The following is a 17,845-nucleotide window of genomic DNA, read 5'->3' as shown; positions in this document are numbered from 1 at the left end:
CCATCCAAAATTCTCCCAATTATAATTTATAAATGCGAGAATGACGGGAGGTGGGGTCCATATCTTAAAAGGCCTATCAATCATGCAAAGCAGCCATGCGAGTAAGTGATAAACCGTTGGATCATAGTGTTGCACGAATCTAAAAGGAGTGTCAACGGTTGGGTGTTGTACAGCTTGGTACGGCGCTCAGGATCTGAATTGCAGAGGAGAAGAAAAAGGTGATCATGCGCATGGAAAGAGGAGCACATCCTCTCCATTTCTTTGTTAAAGTTAGGTACAAATGATATTTTTTAATTTAATTAAATATGTTACATGTTAGGTCCAGTAGTTTTGAAGTATCCTGCATGTGCTTCGGTTCTTTCTCTATGCATGTGATATAATTTAAAATGTATAAAGATAATTTTTGAGTCGTAGCAATTTGTTAGCTATTTTAGGAATGTTCATTTCAAAAAAATTTAGCGGTTTAAAGATAAAGCACTAAATCCATTTTTGTAAAGACTGGAGGGGACATAAATTCGAGGTGAAAAAGAGGAAAGCTAAAAAGGAGCCGAATCTCGTGTGTTTGTAACGATACGAACTTTTGTCACAGTTGGGGGGTCTTTTTCGTCGACATATTTGGTCGTATTACCCGCTCTTTTTTCAGATCATGTGTGGCCGAGGAGCCTTCTCAATTGTGAACTTCATTTTGTGACCGCTGAAAAATAGGGGAGAAATCAAGTGTTATAAATAACTAGCTATAGCGGTTTTTGATCTAAAAAACTAAGTTACGAAGTAAAACTGCGCTAATCGAGCTACGGCCGCTATGCTACATGGGTTTTTTATTATTATTTTGCAATTTAAATGGGCATTAAAGTTCAAACTGAAATTAAATTACACATACTTTTTTTTTTAATTTAAGAAGCTATATCAATAAATTTAAACATTGTACGTTAGGCTATATCAATTAAATTATTTGTATCATGCATTGTGCGTTGGGCTCTCCATAAATTAAAACAAAATTTAGTCCTTGAAATAATATCATAACTTCTTAATTAATTTGGTGTTTTTTTCTATGGGACTTTAGATGATGTTTATTATTAGTAGAAATATAAAATATAATTTTTGAAAAGAAAAAACACTATGTATGATAGCTTTCGTTATAGCTGCGCTATTCGCTAAAACATTTTTTTTGTCTCCCCGCTATGTCACTATAAACGCTATTTAGAATCTTGAAGAAATCTAATTAAATCTATCAGGACATTTCAAATTTAATTATATATATCCTATATTAAAGTCCCTCAAAATTCAATTATGAAATTTTATACATAGACACTGTCGTATAATCATATACTTTTTATTAGATACATTTTTTTCTTTATTATTTTCAGCATAAAAAAATTCCATATTGATATTTCTAAAAAAATTGTAAGGACATAAATAATGAGACCTCAATGAGAGAAAAAAAGGAACCAAATCGTCTGCCCCCCTGGGGGCAGGAAATTTCTGCCCCCAGAGTCACTGCAGAGTGGGTCCTCATATAACCCTAAACCCAAAATCACTTTAACCCTAAACCCTTTAACAGTAACCGGGCCTACCCCGCAGTGACTCTGGGGGCAGGAATTTCCTACACCCCAGAGGGCAGGAGATCTGGTTCCGAAAGAAAATATTATATTTGATGATATGACAAAAAATGTGTGTTTACATGCTGATTCTTATTCACATCGCTATCGAAATATGATGGAGAGGATAATTAATATTTTTACAAATCGTAAAAAGACAAGTGATCAAATTTAAAATGGAGAAAGATATTCGGAAGCTAGTTGACAATTATATAGAGATTTTTGTACTTTTTCTTTGCGAAATATTGCTCAATTTTTTTTTTTATTTCACTCTACTAAATTGAAGCATGACAAAAAAAAATATGGTTATAATAAATATATTTTGGTGAATTGCTATACATACAAAACACCACCTACAGGTTCATATATTTGTGTAGGGGTCTCAACAGGTATGATACAGGTCAGATGAAGATATTTTCACACCCAAATCCGTTATGATAACGAAAAAAAATATTTACCTTATACCTTTTTTCGAATACGGTATAGGTCGGGTAAACGGATAAAAAAGTGTCATTGACATTTCGATTTGTGCTTTCGATAAATTATTTTTCAAAACAAGAAAAAAATAATAAATACAACTAATTTGTATTATAAAAAATTTAACAAAATACAAACTTTATTGTATCATGTATCATCTTCATACAAATATATATATATATATATAGATAGAGAGAGAGAGAGAGACTAATGTGCATTCGTATGCATATGGTCTGATATGCATACGGTCCAAATTTAAAATTTCAAAATCCAAAACGCCGATCCGAACCGTTCATCTTGTTCTCCATATTAATATGTGCTTGGAGACAAAATTTTACATTTTTCTGAATTTGTTTACTATTTATTAAGCCACTTTGAAAATTGCTGATCTAACGGTGGCTGCTGATTTTACTGTTTTGTTAAGCCACCGTTGGATCAACAGTTTTCAAAGTGGCTTAATAAATAGTAAAAAAATTCAGAAAAATGTAAAATTTGGTCTCCAAGCACATATTAATATGGAGAACAAGATGAACGGTTCGGATCGGCGTTTTGGATTTTGAAATTTTAAATTTGGACCGTATGCATATCGGACCATATGCATACGAATGCACATTAGTCTCTCTCTCTCTATCTATATATATATAGATAGAGAGAGAGAGAGAGTGAGAGATAGGCTAATATACAATCGATTGTTCCTAGCCTCCCGTGCAAACCAAGTTGTTTTTCGATTTTTAAAGTCCAAATGATCGATCCAAACCGTTAGATGTGATCTCCATATTAAAATGTGATAGGAGACCAAATTTTATATTTTTTGGAATTTTTTTTACTATTTATTAAGCCACTTTGAAAATTGCTGATCCAACGGTGACTTAACAAAACAGTAAAATCAGCAGCCACCGTTGGATCAGCAATTTTCAAAGTGGCTTATTAAATAGTAAAACAAATTCAGAAAAATGTAAAATTTGGTCTCCAAGCACATATTAATATGGAGATCACATCTAACGGTTTGGATCGATTATTTGGACTTTAAAAATTGAAAAACGACTTGATTGCACGGAAAGCTAGGAACAATCGATTGTATATTAGCCCATCTCTCTCTTTATATATATATATATTTTTATTTTTAAAAATTATCTTATACGGAAACATATAAGATGACAAAAAAAAATCTTTATCCTTACCCGTACCCGATAAGATAATGAAAAAAAAAAGATTTTACCCTTAACCATATTTTCATATATAATACGGATTGAGTAAACGGGTCAAAGGGTGCCATTGACACCCCTATATTTGTGTTGATTTGGAAAATATTCTTATTTTGAAAAACCTCACATAGCACTGTTCTTGTTTAAGCCATAGAAAATCCGAAGCATTTGCTCCCCTCCAGTTTTCTCTTTTTCAACACAACACACACTTCCCCATTCCCTCCTCTCTCACTCCCCCACTATTTCCCAACATCTCATTTTAAAAGAGAAAGATAGTTTACAATTACAATAATAGTGCACAGTAACCACTTTTAAGTTTCTCCGCAGCCCCAATTAATCCCTGGTTAGTAGATTTACAAAGTTCAAAACTTGTGATATAGTGATTTCCCTGTTGGTTGAATCTACCTCTTGTTTCCTCTATCGCTCTTCTCTTTCTTCTGACTGCACGAAATTCCCAATAGTTGTTTGCTACAATGTAATTACATGTAAAAAGGATATCGCATCTTTCTCAAACCCAAGAGAAAATGGAGGTTAGGGGAAGAAAGTATGGAGGTCGAACAAGCCCAGAGAGAACCAAGGTATGGATTGAACCACATTCAAAGAACCATGCGCAGTTGCAACAAGGGAAGAAGGTTCCTGTTGTGTACTACCTCTGTAGAAATCGACACTTAGAACACCCCCATTTCATGGAGGTGCCCCTTTCTTCGAGTGATGGTCTCTATTTGAGAGGTAATGTGGTTTGGGAATTTGTTGGGTTCAATTCTTACGTTTGAATTGGCGAATTCAATTTGGTTTAATTTTTTACTGTTTTGTTTGATCTTAGATGTGATCAATAGGTTAAATGCTCTTAGAGGCAAAGGCATGGCGGCTATGTACTCTTGGTCTTGTAAAAGGTAGTCTACTAGTCTCTGACTTTCATAATTTTAATAAATTGGAGTATGGCATTGTATTATTATTCAAATTTAAGTTCATCTATGCATGCAGTTGTTTGCTTACATGTTTCATGCGTGCAATTAATTATTGGTTTTTTAGGAGCTATAAAAATGGATTTGTCTGGCACGACCTGTCAGAAGACGATCTGGTTTTACCTGCGCATGGCAACGAGTATGTCTTAAAGGGTTCTGAATTGTTGGATCAATCACCACCAGGTACTTGCTACAATTAACAGAAAGAAAACATAAACGAATTTCAAATTAATGAAACGGGCAATGAAAATTGCCTTTTTTTCCAAGAAAAAGAAAAGAAAACATAAGCGAAGAAACAAATACACCATGCTAGCACAATACTGCTACTTTAATCATCCCTGAACAAGTCTTAACAGAACTTTTGACCCTTTGCTTAGAAAGAGGAAAATCTGATTTGTGGTTGGTAACTTTACTTAACTCTAGTATTAATCTCGCTTTATTATCATCTATTTTTTCAGAGCGGCCGAATAATATTGCCACCAACACAAAAAAGGAATGTCTGAAAAACCCTCAAATTGATTCGCCCAAATCAGGAGGGGCCCTTGAAGGGAGTTCTTCTTCCTCCTCCCCTGCACCTAGTAAAGAAGACAAAAGGATGCTGGTACGAGATGATGATCAAAGCCATATGGGTACCTGTCCCAGTACACCCCATTCCCTCTCTTCAACCAGCTCACCGAGCACAACAGAATACCGAGTTATCAAGCTGGTGGAGGCCCATGATGCATCGACTCAGACTGAAGAAAGAAGGAATCAAGTACCATCGATACCCATACCAGTATCAATACCAGGCCAGGTACGGTCTAAGAAACTATCTCCAGAGATTGTCAGGGACCCACCATCGCCTGCACCAAACCCTACTTATCCCAGCACTTCTTCCTCTGTGACTGATTCAGCAACTGGTACGTCTGGCCGAATTGACACTCTGGAGTCTCTGATAAGAGCTGAGGCAAGTAAAAGGAATAATTTTAGGGTAGTAGAAGAAGAAGAGATATTTTCACCAGAAGATGAAAAATTAAAACCGTCAAATTTACTATTGCAACTTGTGACATGTGGGTCGTTATCAGTAAAGGATCACAAGGGGTTTGGGATAGTACCAACGTACCGACCGAGATTTACTCAAATAGGGTTTCCCTCACCGGTTTTTTCGACATTGAGGGATCTTGATCGGTTGTCAGAGAGCACAAGAGCCGTCGGATTAAGGGTTGAAGAGGCCGAGTACTTTAGTGGAAGCTTGGTTGAGGCGAAGAAGCATAAGGAGGCAGCAGGGTCTGCATTGAGAAGGTCAACTTCTTTTGAAGATGAGAGGTAAGAAACACTTAAAGCAAATCCTGGGCGGTGCAGGAACTCAGAATTTGAAAATATATGGTGTCATTTGGCCAATTCATCATGCTTTAGCAGCATTGGGACACTTGAATAACTTTAATTAAAGAAATAAATGATTAATTTGGAGTCAACAGACACAAACTTTTTGTTAGCTGGTGTGTACCTTGCATAAGAGATTGATATTTTAGACTACCACGCCTTGTTCACTTATTTATTACGCTTTTTGTTGGCTATGTTATCAATGATCTGAATCCGACTGTCATGTATAAAAAATTCATCACTACTTTTAGTTTTCAGTTAATAAATAGTTTGGTGATTAGTATTAAGTTATAATTTGGGGGTCTTAACTGTTTCACTGGCACAGTGTGTTGGTTCCAGTTTTCTGATGGAGGTTTTTTATTGAAGTAGTAGGGTTGTAGTTTTTGTTCCAGTATGGCACTGCCCCTTTTTCATAAATAAAATACCAAAAGGGTACTTTTCTCTTTATATTTAGGAGCTACAAAACAACTCCTAATTTGAAAAGGGACACGAAGCATGCTCATGGATTGACAACCACAAAATGCCTACCACAAACAATCAAGACGATGTCATGCAAGCAGCCCAGGGGCGAAAATATAAAATCACCTGCAGGGCTGGAGTGCAGCAAGTTGTCACCTCTGTGCTCTTCTAATGGAGCAAGTAAAAGGACAATGACTGATTCCTCATCTGTTGCGGGGTCCACATCAATGAGACTAGAATCTTTCAAGGCTGACAAAGAGAAAATTATCAAGATAGAAGAAAGTTGAGTTTTCTCATTATTTCCCCCCCTCCGTGAAATTTTTCTTTTTTTGAACTTTTGGGTATGTATCCTCCAATTTTTCATATTGTAGACCACGCATGCAATGTCAGGTTTAGTTACAATCCCAGCATGTGCTTGTACCTCACCTGTATCTGTTGATGTTAGGCTCCCTGTTCAACATGTTTTTGATTTGTTGTACTATTTAACTGGCATGGTGCATTCCCTTAGTATTAATTCATTTAAGAGTTGTCTATCAACTGTTGGTGGTACAGTTATAACAAGGGCATCATGATTTTGGCATCTGCACTTGCTAAAAGAATTCATATTTTGTTATCTTTTCTTGTATGTAATTGACGTTCTTGTTGATTTTTAATACAGGCTTGCTTCTGGAGCTAAGGTTGTGATCCAATCTATAGGTACATGTGACGACAGTGATGGAAGTTGTGATTCGCTCTAATGAGCCAAGCTTAATTCATGTTATTTATTATTTTTTTTTCGTCTCTTGACAAGGTGCGAGTAAATGTCGGTGTTTATTAAATTTAGGGATAGGTTATACTAACAACAATTTTATTTGACAACTGCAACAACCGACAAAATGCTTATCAAAATGAAAATTTTTACACTGTGAATGTGATCTTTATACTTTTGATAGGCCGTGTATCAAATTTGGTGCAATATGAAAATTGATTTGATCCTCTATCGAGTGATTTGAAAATTATCAATTAGTTTTATTGCTACTTGATCAATGACCAAATGGTTTTTAAAGTGCATCAAATTGGCAGTCTACCTAAACTATAAAGAACATATTCCCAATTTCGATATCAGTTGTTAAATAAGTTTGTTTGTCAGTATATTCCTTTTCATTTATTAAAGCCTGTAATTGTCAAAAGGTGGTTAGTGTATTATTTATTGTCCATTCAATTGATAACTTAAATAGGTGCCAAGCAATTACTAATTATATATGAACTGCCGCTCTCATGGAGATTCTTCTTCTCTTAGCCTTAGTTTTGTTATAATTAACTAAAGGTAGTTGAGGCAGTTCTTTCAGTTGCATAACTTCTAATTAATTATAGCTTTTGTGATAATAATATTGCAAAAATGAAACAAAAAAATGGATGAAATCTATTAAATAAGTATAGCTCTTTCGAGGAATTATAGGATTCTCATCAGCTATGTAATTGAGCCACACAACGGCTATGTAATTGAGCCACACAAGAAACTTCCAATTAAAAAAAAAATGAATAAATGCTACATTTTTTTTAAAATAAAGAAAAAGAAAATGGTGTGTTAGTGTAATTCCTGAGAAAATTAAGTGAGAGCAAACAGAGTCTATACACTGGCACACGTGGTGGTGCTGGTATTAATGATAGGCATAAAGATAGGCATTGCTTTTTAGTATAATTATTTCATAAAAACTTTTTACATGTGATGGTGCTGGTATTGATTATTAATTGTTCGCGTCGCCATGTGATATTATGGCAAATTGTACGTTTGTCATGAACATTTAAGGTTGCACTTTTTGGGACAAACAGTTGATTACTGAGAAAGGTAGTCATCTTTGTCAGAAACTGATAGCAGGAAGAACTGTTTAGGTACTTTCTTGCTGGTACTGTGTCTCTGGCTAATCCTTTAAATTTAATACAGCCAACATATATTTTTCGTGCCCACATGCGCTTGGCTGGCAATGGCAATACCATATAGAGATCCATACTACATGGTGCTGTCCTTTATTTATTATCATGTGCTCGGCCTAAACTGGATGGGTCCGGATCAATTCCACTATTGGACCCTATGGCAACAAAATATAAAAAAGATGGTGGTGCTAGATCGTGTCAGCTTACGTGGCTCAGTGGCTGATGACAAATCTATGAAACAATGGATTGTAAATGGATTCCTAAGGGTGGTGTCGAGGGGCATATTGGGAAGAACATTAAAAAAGCATTAAGCCCAAACAGGCCCATGAGCTTACAGGATTTGGGCCATTACAGATATTAATGGCCCAAAAATCAACAAAAGCTTTTAGCATCTAAAAGCAGATGGAATCGAAGCCTTTCGCTCGGTTAACATCCGGAACTTCCTTGTAGCCTTATGAATTACACAGAGCTTAAAAGGTATTTAGTTTGAATCCGGACGTTCGTTATATATTAGCATAAATTTTTAAAAATCTCTCGTACATTAAGTCGGATTAGACACAATTCTGATCGAACGGTTCAAATTCTACCTCAGACGGTGAGGTAATGCAGAGGATCTGGACTCCATAATGGCTTGCATCCAAGGTTTAAAATAATAATAATTCACGGTTTGTTGCTGCGAGTTTTTGGAAGAAAATAATCTATAGCAAATAGTGGTAGTTATTAAGACAGTCGTACAATATAACAATATTTGTTTATATATACTTTGAGATGATTTTTTTAAAGTAATTTTTTATATGATGACAACATAAATTTTGTATTGAAAAAACTATGGTAGATTTTGTTCCACTATGTATTAATTTTAGCCATAATTAAGAACCAATATTTAGTTTAGTGGCAAAGACATATGTCTGGATCTGCTGATGTAGAAGGTCATGAGTTTGAAACTTAAATTGAGAATTTTTTTTGTTATAATAATATGAGTTTGAAAAAAATGTTGGGTGACTTGACTCCAATTCTCTCATTCAATAAAAATTAACCATAGTTTTTGTACAAAATGTTGACAATTTAGAACCAAATTAAAAATAGGCTATATTCACTGTCAATCAAGCTAAAATTATTTTTATGCAATGTTATATGAAACTACCAATTCCAGAGAAGCTCAAGCCTTAAATAACACGGGCAGCTGAGAATTAATTGTCCGTCTGTATCTGATATAGTTGCACTTAAATTGAATTTGAAAAGACAAAGATAAATTATCAGGTTTTCAAAAAGAAAACAAAAGACAAAGATATATGCATTTATGCCAAAAAAATCATACACTTCCCATGGCAGCTTCTGCCATGCGTTCAAAATAATAATAATAATAATAATAATAATAATCATACACGTTTCAAAATTCGAACTCTATTTAGTAGAACTTGATTGAAATAAAATTGTATGAAAGAGTTATCCTTTTATCAATATCAATAACAGATTTTTATAATCTATGCGTATAAAAAAAGAAGAAGAAAAATTAACTAAAAAAAAAATTAAATATTCTATATTTCGTACCATGACGTGACGTAAATGATTCGCGTGACATAACGTAACGTGTAATTTTTGTTCGAATGCATTTATAACGGTATTCGCGAGAAAAAAAACGCATTTATGACGGTACTCCCTCGTGAATAAAGAAAATACATTTATGACGGTACTCCGCAGCGAAAAATTATTTTTTACCCTCGCAAATACTGTCTTATTTTTGTTGTGACAGTCACATCATGCGACACGTAATTCACATCACGTAATCGATACACGTGACATGACTAATAAGGGTAGCATGACAAAAAAATTCATTCTCTAATTAAACCCCCTATAAATAAATCTCTATTGAAATCGCACCGGCGCACCCCCTTGATGTTATTTCCTGTTCTTGTTATGTCTTAACCGCTCCCATTTCATTTTCTTCTCCATATCAATCCATTTCATTTTCTTCTCCATATCAATTTCATGCGGCACTAGACGATGTCTTAGACACAACCACGCTATTTACCGTTGCTATTCCAGAATTTCGTATGGTATTCCTCAAACCCAAGGTTCTAAATAGCGATTATAGCGCTATAGCTTTTAAGGTCCGAAAAAGCTATAACGTAATCATAGCTAGCTATTTAGAATCATTATAAAAGAAAAACGGTTAATAGCATTATAGCTTTTGAGGTCCGAGAAAGCTATAGTTAGCGCAGCTAATGCGTAGCTATAACTAGTTATTTTGAACCCTGCTCAAACCTGATAACGGCGCTCACCTGGATAAAAGCTGGTCTTGATAATGGCCATGGTGTCCAATGATATCCACCATCCATGCAGGTGATTACATATCAGTTTACACTATATATTTTTCATAGAAGTACATATAACGAGGAAATAATTATATCTTGATTTGTTTATTTTGAATTGTGTACCTTTCTAATTTGTAATTTGTTGTTTTAGATCCAATGTGGTTGTGAGAAGGGAGCTCCATAAACCTGTTTCTGATCAGTCGTGTCCTCATTTAGAATTTGACACTGCAAGCACAGGTCTTAGGTAAGATAAATTAAAATATTATTATCTGGAACATTTTCATTGTATCATTTTGAATTCTGCAATCATTCTAGGGCTGCTAATGAGCCGGACTGGGTCATGAGCTAATGAGTTGAACAGCTCAATATTTTATAATGAATCAGACTCTAAATTGAAAAAAAACCCAAACTCAAACTTGACTCAAATTTTATCGCTTAATCCGAGCTGAGTCGGGCTGGCTCATGAGCCCACAGCGAGTTTCCTCTTTCCTTCTAGTTCTAGAGGATTTGTTACATTAATCATTGGTTCGCGGTTTTGTTACAGTAGCAATGGCATAAGCATTACCCTTTTTTTTTTACGAGACATGTAGGTCCCTGTTTTTTTTTAGGATAATCTTCTTTCTAACATTTTTATTTGTCGACTTAAAAAGAGTTACATGTGATTGATGGAAATCCTCGTCTCATATTCGTCAGATCAAGCTATAACATTAAGGTTTGCATCTTCATCCAAGAAATTATATCGGTTGGCAACTTAGTATTTCACCAACTAATTTGTTTTACCTGTTTGCAGGGGCGGACGCAGGATTTTTGTCAGGACAGGGCAATAATTGGATGCAAATAATTTATCGGGTTCAAACCCAATAGCTTATCGGGTACAATTCAATATAACAAAAAAAATACCAATCAATATAATAAAAATCCTAAATTACTTGAAAAAAAATCAACAATTCAACATATATAGGGAATTTTGGTTCAACTAATTTTCGCTATTTGGGATCAGCCCCTATTTGGGCTCCGCTAATTTGTTTCACTCAGAGTTTATATGGGCTCCGTTCCGTCTATTAGAATTCCAGAATGGACTACAGGGGAGCAATTTGAATTCCAGGGAGGGGCAGAGGTCCGAAAAGCAGACTTTTAGCACTATTTTTGAAAATCCAGCGGGGGGCAGCTGACCCCCCTGTGCTACAGTGGGTCCGCCCCTGCCTATTTGTATTTTTATTTTATTTTTCTTATGCAAAGACGGTGGAGGGAATTTTTTTTTTTTTGTGGATCATGTGGAACATCTCAAACCATCTGATGTCTCTGGGTTGCGTTTATATAGTATAATTGTTTATTGTAATAAAAATAAGTAATTATCATAGCATCACTGATAAATGCTTCTTTGAGCAGTGTCAGCTCAGCTCACATGGATAAACAATAAGTGCTATTAATTAAGATGCTTAAGAGCAGGGTGAGAATACTGTGCCTTTTCCTCTCAATATAATGGATAAACAATAAATTAGCAACAGAGAAATAAAAAATTTAGCAACAGAAAAATACCCAGAAAATAGAAAGGAAAGGCATAAATTCAGTGATACTGATAATATTAGGTTGTAGATGAGAAATTACCAGCATGGTTCTAAAGTCCAATAGTTCAGTTACATTCATTGATTCATTTGTCATTTTTATTGCATCTTTATGTGTATTAGTATGCTATTTTCAAATGGATTTCCTGGATTTTCAATTTGAAGAGACTCAAAGCTTACACATCTGCTCCAGAGCTCTCTTGGTGAGTCAAACTCTGTTCCTTTTTTATAAGTGCCGTTGTATGTTTGACCAACATTAAACTAAAATCGCAAGAACAGGATTGAGTAAAAGCCAGAAAACAGAAAGGAAAGTCATAAATTCAGTGATACTGTTTTTTATTCTATTTGTTATTTTGTTTTGTCCTTCTCTTTTATAACTGACAAAGTTATTTTTTATCTTTTATGCCTTAGTGATAATACCAGTTGATTTTAAATCTCTAAACCTTCAGGTTGGTAAGCGAGATCGTGGTGATGTTACATTTTATTCCATGTTTGCCATCAACAACAGACGATGCAGAGGTCTGATTTACACTTCAATTATTTTTTTATATGATGATTTAAGTTGTTCTTCTACTGAATATGTTGTTAGGCAAGGTTGGCAAAAGTGCAGTGCTCAAAGCAATATGTTCGGGATTTGAAGAGACCACCAAGCCTTCAGTTTGTCTTAGCACAGATTAGTTTCTTTTTATTTTTGTTGTTCATCTACATTCTATTTTCTATACTTCATTGTATGATATGCACTATGTTTTCTTTTCTCTACTATCTCAATTATCATTGCCGAAGCTAAGCGAGGCAACAGGCTATTATATCTATAAGCTTGTACTTGTCGGTTTTCAATAAAGACAAATAAAAAGAAGAAGAAAAAAACCATGACTTGGGCCTGAATTTTCGCTCCTAATGATTATTCTTGGTTTCCTGATGGCTAGAGGTATAGGCCTGTATATTGGCTCCTAATGTTTAATTTAATTTTGGGCTGGCCCATGGGCACTTAAGAAAAAAATAATTAATTTTGGGCTGCTTCAAAAGAGACCCAATCATGTTACTTTGAAAAATGATTCTGTTATATTCTGAACCTAATTTTTGGCAGTTTTTAAAAATATATATATATATATATATTTGTCACATTGACGTCGTTATATACTATATTCTCTGCGACCTTCTTTGACACTAGTTAGCTGAGCACATTCTCCTCTATAACCAAGATCATAAAGATCAGTGATCTCCTTAATTTCTCATCCATTTGATCTCTCTTTCCACAAATGTCAGACAGCACGACGAGCAAGATGATCAAGCTCCAGAGCTGCACTGGAAAGGAGTTTGAGGTATCTGAGACAGTACTGGTGGAGCAATCTCAAAATATCTGCCGCTCAATAGAAACCGCCTTCACAGAGAACTCTATCCCACAAGCGAATGTCAATGTTACTGCACCGATCCTTGAAAAGGTGTTCGAGTACTGCATGAAGCACATTGAAGCAGCAGATGCATCAAAGACTGAAACGACCGGCAAAGGATTTATAAAAGATGATGACTTCACTGCCGAGAAGGAAGAATGCGCCTCAATAATCAGTGGGCTTAAGCTTTCAACTGAAGAAAAAGGTTAACTCTTTAATTTGCTTTGATGTGGTTCAAGATTGTGTCTTTTGGTTGCAAAGAACTTATCTTCTACTAGGTTTTCAAGTCCGTTTATAATTAAGATTGAATTTTTTAGTTGATGTTATAGCTTGTCTGTGTCTAGTTCTCTGTTTCCTCTAAAAGGGTACAAGGAATTTAGTTCTAAGATTGATTTTTTTTCTTTCTTGGATTCAAGATTGATCAGGCTTTCAACATAGATAAATATTTATTTGAAAGATGTCAATATTTTTATATCAAATTTAAGTACTAATATAAAAGAAATGTATATATGATTCCAAAAATACAAACAAAGAATATAGATAAAAGGTTGCACTTGTTGCTTTTCAACAAAGACAAACAGAAGAACAAAGAAACTTTTTCCCCATGACTTGAGTTTGTATTTTGGTTACTAATGATTAATTTAATTTTGATTTGCTGATGGCTCAATGTATATATATAGGCATGTACTATGAGTGCGCATCCCCCGAGATATCTCATATTTTGCGTGACCTAAGTGTCCGGTGCCTATTCGGGGATAGCGCAGGGGCCCAGTATTGTTTGAGCTTTGAGATTCGTGCAGAATGTCTTTGAACAGTTGAGATTTTCCAAAAAGTCACGCAAAATATGAGATATCTCAGAGGATGCGAATTCATGTACTTGGTTCCTAATGTTTAATTTATTTTGGGCTGTTTCAAAAGAGACCCAATTGTGTTACTTTCTTAATTTGACCTGATGATTTGAAAAATGATTCTGATAAAGTCTGAACCTAATTTTCGGAAGTTTTGCAAAAAGTAAAAAAAAAAAAATATTCGTCATGTTGATGTTGTTATATATATCTAAAGATCAGTGATCTCCTTAATTTATCATCCATTTGTTTTTCTTCCCACAAATGTCAGACAGCACGGCGAGCAAGATGATCGAGCTCAAGAGCAACGATGGAGAGGAGTTCGAGGTATCTGAGACAGTACTGGTGAAGCAATCTCAAACGATATGCTGCTTGATAGAAGACGCCTTCACAGAGAACATCCCACGAGTGAATGTCAATATCACTACACCGATCCTTGAAAAGGTGTTCGAGTACTGCATGAAGCACATTGAAGCAGCAGATGCATCAAAGACTGAAACGACCAGCAAAGGACGCATAAAAGATGATGACTTCACTGCCAAGAAGGAAGAATGTGCCTCAATAATCAGTGGGCTTAATCTTTCAACTGAAGAAAAAGGTTAACTCTTTTTCTTTGATGTGGTTCAAGATTGTGTCTTTTGGTTGCAGAGAACTTATCTTCTACTAGGTTTTTAAGTCCGTTTATAATTAAGATTGAATTTTATAGTTGATGTTATAGCTTGTCTGTATCTAGTTCTCTTTGTCCTTTTATGATCATGGTGGCTAAAAGGGTACAAGGAATTTAGTTCTAATGATTAATTTAATTTTGGTTTCTGATGGCTCAATGTATATATATAGGCCTGTATATTGGTTCCTAATGTTTAATTTATTTTGGGCTGTTTCAAAAGAGACCCAATTGTGTTACTATCTAATTTGATCTGATGATTTGAAAAAAGATTCTGTTAAAGTCTGAACCTAATTTTCGGCAGTTTTGCAAAAAGTAAAAAAAAAAAAAAAAATTATCCGTTGCGTTGATGTTGTTATATGTATCTAAAGATCAGTGATCTCCTTAATTTATCATCCATTTGTTTTCTCTTTCCACAAATGTCAGACAGCACGGCGAGCAAGACGATCAAGCTCAAGAGCAATGATGGAAAGGAGTTCGAGGTATCTGAGACAGTGGCTCAGCAATCTCAAACGATATGCCGCTTGATAGAAGAAGCCAGCTCCGAGAACTCCATCCCACTAGTGAATGTCACCGCACTGATCCTTGAAAAGGTGATCAAGTACTGCACTAAGCACGTCGACACAGTAGATGCATCAAAGACTGAGAAGACGGGCAAAGACTGGGACAAGCAGTTTGTAAATGATATCGATAAGGCGGCGATGCTATTCGACCTAATCATGGCAGCTAACTATTTAAATGTTGACGGGCTGCTGGATGTGACATGCCAAAAGATGGCTGACAATGTAATGGGGAAGAGCACGGAGAAGATTCGTCAGGCTTTCAACATAAAAGATGATGATCAGAAAGAATGCGACTCGATAATCAGTGGGCTTACGGGCTTCGATGAAAAAAAGAAGAAAAGAAAACGAAAAAACAAAAAAAAATAATCAGTGGGCTTCGATGTGGTTCAAGATTGTCTCTTTTGGTTGCAAAGAACTTGCTTTCTACTAGGTTTTTAAGTCCGTTTATAAGATTGCATTTTTTAGTTGATGTTATAGCTTGTATCTAGTGATTTTTGTTGAATTCCTCTGCAGAATTTTTTGGCTTCAATTCTAGATATAAAGAACTAAAACCATTTCCTGTAATTAAATAGGCTTCTGCTCCAAAAACATTCAAGTGGAATTAAAAGAGAATTTTATCCCTCTGTATTATGCTGCCTTCACATATGCAAGGATTAATTTTGGCTGATGAATGGTGATTTCTTAGATTCAATTTCTGCAAAAAAAACATCTAAAAAAAACAGTTGTCGGGATTAATGAGAGTTCTAATTAAAAAAGAAAATAAAAGAAGAGTGAGTCTATGGTACTATGCATATCACATGTTGTTACCGTGTTACAGCTCTATATTCGAGTTTTCAAATCCTAACGGTCGATCCGAACCGTTCATCTTGTTCTCCATATTAATATGTGTTTAGAGACCAAATTTTACATTTTTTGAAAATTTTTTACTATTTTTTTAGATATTTAGAAAATCACTTGATCTGAAAATTCTGGACCATCCAAAAACAGTGATTTTCAATAAATCTAAAACAATAATAAAAAAATTTCAAAAAATGTAAAATTTGGTCTCCAAACACATACTAATATGGAGAACAAGATGAACGGTTCGGATCGACCGTTAGGATTTGAAAACTCGAATATAGAGCCATAGCACGGTACCAAATCGTGATATGCATAGTACCGTAGACTCACTCAAAAAAGAATACTACCACACAAGCCCCCTAGATTCCAGGAATTCACATCCCCTCAGGTTACCTGACAGAGTACAATTAAATCGGACGGTCCAAGATTGGAATTTTTAACTTGGCACGAATCTCAAAGCACACATAATACTGCCCCCTCCATCATCCCAAACAGGCACCGATTGATATCGAATCTGGGCCTTCCGTTTCAATTTTTTTGAGTCAGGTACCTGGGAGGATACGGATCCAGATTCCAGGTCCTACAAAAGATTTCCATGAGTAACTCAGACAATTTTGAATGCTAAATCTGGTATTTAAATAGGCAGTGAGATTAGATCCTTTTATCAGAGGAAGTTAGATCCTTTTATCCTTGCTCTTTTTTTTTTGTTCTTTTCGAAAAATGTTTATATTTAGTTGGGATGAAAGGGATTGCATTAAAGGTAAGTGGATGGTTATTGATTGATGATGACTGATGCGACATTAGACCACTTATTGCTTTCAATAATATACTTTAGTACCTAATTGAATTTGAATATCAACATGATTTTCATCAGGACAATCTTTGACTGCACATCATTCATGTTATTTTCTAATGCCATTTATTTTGTGCATTCTACTAGTTGGAGATTTCTTTTGGGATATGCTTCATTTAAGTTAGATATACCTTCTGTTGTTTTTGAATAAAGTTTGAAGGTCAAGCCACCTAACTATTTAATATCCACAAGAGAATCTCTTATTCGAGCTTCGAACCTACAACCTCTCACACAGATGACATTGTCTTTACCACTAAATCAAAGTCTGGTTCTCATGTCGAATGTTTCAAGTTGGTTTAGAAAATATCAGAGCATGCAAACATGACTCCTATTCTGTATATATATGATATGATCCTAAGCTCAGTATTTTATTTATGAGGAGGGTTCCAATGTCTCATTTTTTTTATACCTCATATTTTATATCTTCATTTTCTTCATATTTAAAGTCTAAATTGTCGATCCGAACCGTTCAGTATGATATTCATACTAAAATATGGTTAAAGATGAAATTTTATAGTTTTTCAAAAATTTTTACTATTTTTTAAGATGAGTAGAAAATCACTGTTTTTTGAACAGTTTAAAAACAGTGATTTTTTACCTATCTTAAAAAATAGCAAAAAAATTTCAAAAAATATAAAATTTTATCTCCATCCATATTTTAGTATAAATATTTTGTTGAACGGTTCGGATCGACAATTTGAACTTTCAAAACGAAAATATAAAATATGAAGTATGATGAGGTATGAAAAAAATGAGGCATTAGAACCCTCTTTATTTATTTATATGTATTTATTGTAATGAATCAAAGTTTATTGTGGGTATGCAACAA

The 17,845-nt window shown here is 34.7% G+C and overlaps 2 protein-coding genes and 1 long non-coding RNA gene across 3 annotated transcripts; all 3 read left to right on the top strand.

Annotated features, from left to right (window-relative positions):
• The first annotated feature begins 3,528 nt into the window (after positions 1-3,528).
• LOC144543587 (protein SOSEKI 3-like) lies at positions 3,529-6,353 on the top strand. The gene is made up of 5 exons (XM_078291896.1): positions 3,529-4,009; positions 4,104-4,173; positions 4,313-4,428; positions 4,704-5,550; positions 6,062-6,353. The coding sequence occupies exons 1-5, from the start codon at positions 3,805-3,807 to the stop codon at positions 6,351-6,353; spliced, it is 1,530 nt and encodes a 509-aa protein (XP_078148022.1). The 5' UTR covers positions 3,529-3,804.
• A 3,885-nt stretch (positions 6,354-10,238) lies between these two features.
• On the top strand, positions 10,239-12,187 carry LOC144576063 (uncharacterized). The gene is made up of 3 exons (XR_013518596.1): positions 10,239-10,323; positions 10,946-11,007; positions 11,535-12,187. It is a non-coding gene; the product is annotated as an uncharacterized LOC144576063 (long non-coding RNA).
• Positions 12,188-12,909: 722 nt separating this feature from the next.
• On the top strand, positions 12,910-15,797 carry LOC144576062 (uncharacterized). The gene is made up of 3 exons (XM_078326311.1): positions 12,910-13,456; positions 14,368-14,694; positions 15,187-15,797. The coding sequence occupies exons 1-3, from the start codon at positions 13,120-13,122 to the stop codon at positions 15,687-15,689; spliced, it is 1,167 nt and encodes a 388-aa protein (XP_078182437.1). The 5' UTR covers positions 12,910-13,119; the 3' UTR covers positions 15,690-15,797.
• The last annotated feature ends 2,048 nt before the right edge of the window (positions 15,798-17,845 follow it).

The sequence above is a fragment of the Carex rostrata genome, chromosome 25 (genome assembly GCF_964058835.1).
Source record: "Carex rostrata chromosome 25, lpCarRost1.2, whole genome shotgun sequence".
In the NCBI taxonomy this organism is placed as follows: domain Eukaryota; kingdom Viridiplantae; phylum Streptophyta; class Magnoliopsida; order Poales; family Cyperaceae; genus Carex; species Carex rostrata.
This window is presented reverse-complemented; position numbering and strand designations above follow the sequence as displayed.